Source organism: Desmodus rotundus, chromosome 11 (genome assembly GCF_022682495.2).
Source record: "Desmodus rotundus isolate HL8 chromosome 11, HLdesRot8A.1, whole genome shotgun sequence".
Classification (NCBI taxonomy): domain Eukaryota; kingdom Metazoa; phylum Chordata; class Mammalia; order Chiroptera; family Phyllostomidae; genus Desmodus; species Desmodus rotundus.
The window spans coordinates 71,727,269-71,733,268 of NC_071397.1; the positions used below are offsets into that span (position 1 = coordinate 71,727,269).

Consider the following 6,000-nt stretch of genomic DNA (forward strand, 5'->3'; position numbering starts at 1 on the left):
ACTCAGAAACAATATAATTTTTCTCCTGCCATCCATTGACAAATCATTCTGGAAACTTCTGCTTCCCTGCAGTATTCTATAAGCTTAGCTACTTCTCTTAGAAGAAGTTTACTTATCAACTAGAGAGGAGATCTTTAAGGCGTTTGTATAAAAGATGATCATTCTTCAACCAGTAGTTGAACTAAGAAAAAAGGAGAGCTGTCAAGCCAATGAAAGAAAAGCTTGGTTCTTTCTTCCCATGGCTTACATACAGTTCATATAGCTTGCAGAGTTTAGTTTTCTAAGAATTAAATGTAATTATAATTTTAATAAAGGTTTAAAAGAATTTTTTCTTTTAAAAAACACTCGAAGAAGTTAAAGATAATTTCAATTTTAAGTCATTACCAAAATACCTGTGGCTTGGGACCCATTTTATTTGTTTTCTTTTTTTAATTGAATTTATTGGAGGGACATTGGTCTCCAGCATATAACTCTATAACACATCGTTTTCACACTTCATGGTACACTCACCACCCGAAGTCAAGTCTCTTTCCACCACCATGTGTCTCCCCTTGCCCTCTTCCATCTCGTCCCACCCCATCCCTCTGGCAATTGCCATACTTCTGTCCATATCTATACTGTTCTTTTCTTCTTCTTAACCCCTTAACTTTTTTCACCCAGCCCCCCAACTCCCCGCCCCTCTGATAGCTGTCAGTCTATTCTCTGTATCTAGGACTGTATTTCTAATTTGCTTGTTAGTTTATTTCGTCCATTAGGTTCCACATATAAGTGAAATCATATGGCATTTCTCTTTCTCTGACCAGCTTATTTCACTTAGCATAGTATTGTTCAGGTGCAGCCATGCTGGTGCAAAAGGTAAGATTTCCTTCTTTTTTACAGCTGAGTAGTAGTTGATTTTGTAAATGCATCACAGCTTTTTTATCCACTCATTTACCAATGGGCACTTTGTCTGCTTCCAGATCTTGGCTATTGTAAATAACATGGCAATGTATATAGGGTTGAACGTAGTCTTTCAAATTAGTGTTTTGGGTTTCTTCGAATATATTCCTAGAAGCAATATTGCTGGATCATCCCATTTTAGTTGTCAAAGTGAACTCCATGTGTGTAGAAATTTATTCCCGGTGACAGTTAGCCAAAAGAGAGCTGGAAGCTTCTGCACATCAACCCCATTAATGCCCCAGAAGAGGGCTTTTAGCTCTTTGCCTCAGGAAGTTATTACTGGGTAAAGTTACAAATGTTCCTAGTTTGATCCCTATGAAATAAATACATCATTGTTAGGCCAGGGACTGTGGTCAGATCCTGGAGTCCCACGGTTATCTCACCTTTTTCTAAAGGTCATTGCATTTCTCAGATGGTTCACTACAAGTAAAAGTAGAATAGTATACACATCAGGTGAAAGAAGAGATAAAAGACATAAAAAGAAAAGAAATAAAATAACTGTCATGTTTTTGGCTTTGTAAGTTTGACAATGTCATATAACGGTAGTTCCCCCTTATCTACAGGACATACCCAGGACCCCCAGTAGTTGCCTGAAACCACAGCTGTTACCAAACCCTGCGTGCAGTGTTTTCTTCTGTACATGCATGCCTATGGTACAGTTTAATTTATAAATTAGGCACAGCAAGAGATTAGTAACAATGACTAACAATAAAATAGAGCAATTATAATGATATACTGGAATGCAAATTATGGGAACGGCTTTGGGGCCCTTTTAAGTAAAGTCACGGTCACTTGAACACAAGCCCTGCGAAACCGCAGCAGTTGATCTGACAACCAAGGCAGCTGCCCTGTGCCTGCGGGCAAAAGTGTATACAGCCTGGTGACTCTGGACAAAGGGATGGTTCACGTCCCAGGTGGAAGGGAGCAGGATGGCACGAGATTTCATCACACTACTCAGAACAGTTTGCAGTTAAACCTTGTGAATGTTTTTATCTGTAATTTTCCATTTCATGTGTTTGGACCATGGTGACTAAAGCTGCAGAAAGTGGAACTGTGGGTAGATAAGGGGGTACTACTCCATGATTACCAGAACACGATGTAGCTGTTGGAGGACCATTCTCAGCTACTGAGGTAGGGAAGTTGCTTGCTAATATAAAAGGCCACAATAAAGTTTATAAACACACACACAAAAACCTTAATGCATGTTGACTTTACGTAGTTAAGGAAAAGAGAGCAACTGTACTGTAGGAGAGTGAGTTTTCATCATTTTGTTTTAGTCACTTAAGAAACCATTATCTGAAAGAATATGTTTACTACTTTTATATGTTCCTTTCAATCATTTGAAATAAAGTCAGACATCAACTAAGAAACTTAAAGTGCTAAAAATACAGTCAATATATAACACCAGATATTAAAGAATACACGAAAGGAAATGCATTGACAGATGTAGGCAGATAAATGGACAAGGAGACAATGTTTTTTTAACAGTATAAATAAGCATATTTAAGGACTATTTTAAAAAATTATCTAACTACAAATATTATTAAGGGTTTAAAAATTAATCATTCCCAATTGCTAATAAAAACCGAAAGCTGGGATCTGACATTTTTTGTGTAGTTTCCATGTCTGGACTGATGACAAAGTATGTCTTAACCACGTAGAAAGTGACTGTGGTATATAAAGGAAAAAGAGCAATGGTTTTATTACAGTGTAATATAAAATATATCTTAATATATTAAATATATGAATGAAAATCATTTATTTTTAGATGTAAAAAAGAAAAATGAAGAAACAACACAAGACCAATTGGAAAAGCCCCCAAGTGAAGGAAAATGAAGGCTCATAAGCTACCAAGAGTGCTGACTTCCTGCAAGTTGAGAGACTAGTGGTTCTGCTTTCCCGAGATGTTTGATCTGGTAGTAACTATGGTAACAGTGCAGCCCTAGCAACATGTGTGTAGTAGATAATTTTGTTGTGATGCTATTCGCTTGGATCGCAACCACAATGCCCCATGTAGGTTATTAAAAGGCAGCTTACTTCCAAACTGCACCCAAGGAAAAGGTTAAAAATGTATGATCACTTAAATACCTATCATTGTTTATAAACGCAACAAAATCCACTGCTTCTTTTGGATTTATTTAGCCAGATGTGTTCTTAATTCTATTTTTACGATAGTGGGTAAAACATTTCTCAGTAACTATAAACACCATTAATTAAAAACTTTATGGAATTTGTAGCAAATTATGGTGTTTCTTGTTTTTTTCTGTTTTATGGTAAGAAGGAATAATAGGTCAAAACCGTAAGGATAGAATGTTTGCTTTTAACCAATTTTTTTTTGTCCCAAATCCTAAAAAGATTTGGGGAAAAATTGTAAAAGCTTAACAACCTAAATCTCTAGGATGTTTTTGTCTGACATACATTGCTTCCAGTCCATGCATACTGTGATTTTTCATGTGGACTCAAAATGCAAAAATTGTGACAAATTATTTATGTGTAACATGCCTAGTGAATGAATTTCACTATCTTCCTTAACTTTGGTGTGTGTATGTGTATGTTTTTCTTTAATGTGAATTATGTAAAACACTTTATTAGTTGCTTTATACTGTCTTCTCTTATTCTTAAGGTGTTGTGTATATATGACTAGTTTCTAAAATAATTTTCTCAGGAATGCAGACTTTAATTTTTATATCTTTCCTAAAGTAGGTAACCTAAGAGTAGGCACTTAAATATTTGGTGAATGATTTAGGTAGAAATAGCAAAATACTTGCTTTTAATATATATTTAAGTATATATTTTAAAAGAAACAAAACCAAAACCAAAGCCTTAGTGTTGATTTATTAGACATTTTAGGAGATAATGGAATTATGAATTTTAAAATAAGTGACTAATGAATTTATTTTTATTGTCAAGTATATATGCATGCAGTTTTATTTGATTTGATTATAACTTGGGCCATGTCTGTATACAGTAATCAAATAAACTCTCACTGTTAAATCTGTTACTGAAGCAAGTCTCCTTCATTTTTATCTTCTAAAGTACACCAGGTGAAAAGTGGCAGCACATTTAAAGCAGGGAGGTAAGAGTATTTGCAGTTTAAAACACCTGTTAATTATTATTTTATTGATGAAGTTTACCTTTATATGTAAAACACACCAAAGAGGCAGATTTCAAAGAACCTGATTGTTTTAAGTTCTCAAATATAAATTTTTCTTTATAAAATAATCAAAAGTGCTGCCCTGGCCGGGCAGCTCAGTTGGTTGGAGCAGTATCCCATATACCCAATGGTTGCAGGTTTGATTCCTGGTCAGGGCACACACCTAGGTTTTGGGTTCCCTCCCTGGTGGGGGCACTTACGGCAGGCAACCGATTGATGTTTCTCTCTCACATCCACGTTTCTCTCTCTCTCTCCCTTAAAATATCAATAGACATATTCACAGGTCAGGATTTTTAAAAAATCAAAAATACTACTTTAGATGTAGCACTAATTTAACATTCGATAAAACATACTTTAGTCATTAAAATGGTATTTCTGAGTTATTTAATGGCGTGACATTATACTATCATTATAAAGAAGGCTTAGAGTACAACGGTGGTTTTCAACCTTAGGTAGGGTGGCAATTGTGCCTCCTAAAGGACATCTGGCAATGTCTGGAGACATTTTTGGCTGCCACAAGCAGGGGAGGGGTCTGGGGAGAGAAGGCACTACTGGCATCTAGTGGCCAGAGGCCGGGGATGTTTGCTGAACTGCTCCGCATCTTGCAGGCAGTCCTATGGGGCAGACGCTCACAGCAAAGACTGACCTGGCCCTGTGTGTCAGTAGTGCCCAGGCTGAGAAATCCTGGAGTGCGGTTTAACCGTCAAGCATGTGTCTCAATTTTATCCTCTTGGAATGGTATTAATAATACACATACACATAATACACATACTAATGGAAGTAGTAAATGAGATAGTACAGCAGGTCTTCAGATAAGGTGGTTTTGTTCAACGTTGTCTTGTTACAATGTTGGTGAGGGAAAAAAATCAATTCCCAGCCAGGGCCATTATCTGTGCACAGTTGGCACATTCTCCCCACGTCTGCGCGGGTTCTCTCCAGGCACTCCTGCTTCCCCCTACATCCCAAAGGTATGCGTGTTAGGTGAACGGGAGTGTCTGAACTGTATCAGTCTGAGTGAGTGTGGGTGTGTGTGTGATGGCACCGGCGATGGAAGGGTGTCCTGTCCAGGTTGGTTCCCGTCTTGTGCCCTGCGCTGGCAGGATAGCCAGCCCTCTGCACCCTGGAACTAGAACAAGTGAGTTGGAAAATCATTCTTAATTGTTTTTATTAATATTTATTAACTTTATGTATAGCTTACATCTATTTCAATGTTGAATATTAGAAATGCTTTGGGTCTTGTTTTTTAGAGGTTTTATTTAATTTTAGAGAGAGGGGAAGAGACAAACAAGAAACATTGATGTCATCAGGGGGCCTGGCCCATGGCCCAGGCATTCGCCCTGACTGGGAATCAAACTGGCAACTTTTCTGTCTGTGGGATGATGCCCAACCCACTGAGCCACATCAGTCAGGGCAGTGTTGTGGGTCCTGACTTAGAAGTCTGGTGATGTTTTTGTGACCAGGCATAATCCGTAAGAGCCTAACTCCTGTTTATGTCAATTAGCCTGGGAATTTTGATGTCATTACAAATAATTCCACTTAGTTTCCAAGAAGCTGTTGATGACATTAAGTGAGGACTAACTGTATATGTAAAACACTTGACTAATTCCTGGCAAAGAGCAATTATTCAATAAATATTACCTATCACCACCATCATTTTTGTTCCAGAAGCGTTCGCCATCTTTCTTCAGTAGGGAAGGTGGTGGGCCCCTGGGTTTGTTCCTTTGGCCATCTTCTGCCTTCCTCTGCAGCAGCATCTCGAGGAAGGCACTATGATGAAAATTGGCAGTTCATGGTAATTACCACATTAATGCCAACTCAATCATGCTAATGAGCTGCCAACATTTTAATAATGAGTCACTCACTAGTGTTTTATGACAATTACTGCAACTAAACAGAATCTTATGTCA

The 6,000-nt window shown here is 37.6% G+C and overlaps 1 protein-coding gene across 5 annotated transcripts in view; it reads left to right on the plus strand.

Moving 5' to 3' along the window:
- PKIB (cAMP-dependent protein kinase inhibitor beta) overlaps nucleotides 1-3,937 on the plus strand; it is a 76,655-nt gene extending 72,718 nt beyond the window's left edge. For all 5 annotated transcript variants that reach the window (XM_045188732.3, XM_053914230.2, XM_045188729.3 and 2 more), the window contains one exon: nucleotides 2,708-3,937. In XM_045188732.3, the coding sequence (XP_045044667.1) occupies nucleotides 2,708-2,775 (68 nt within the window). In that variant the 3' untranslated portion in view covers nucleotides 2,776-3,937. The remainder of the gene's footprint in view (nucleotides 1-2,707) is intronic.
- Nucleotides 3,938-6,000: the final 2,063 nt, after the last annotated feature.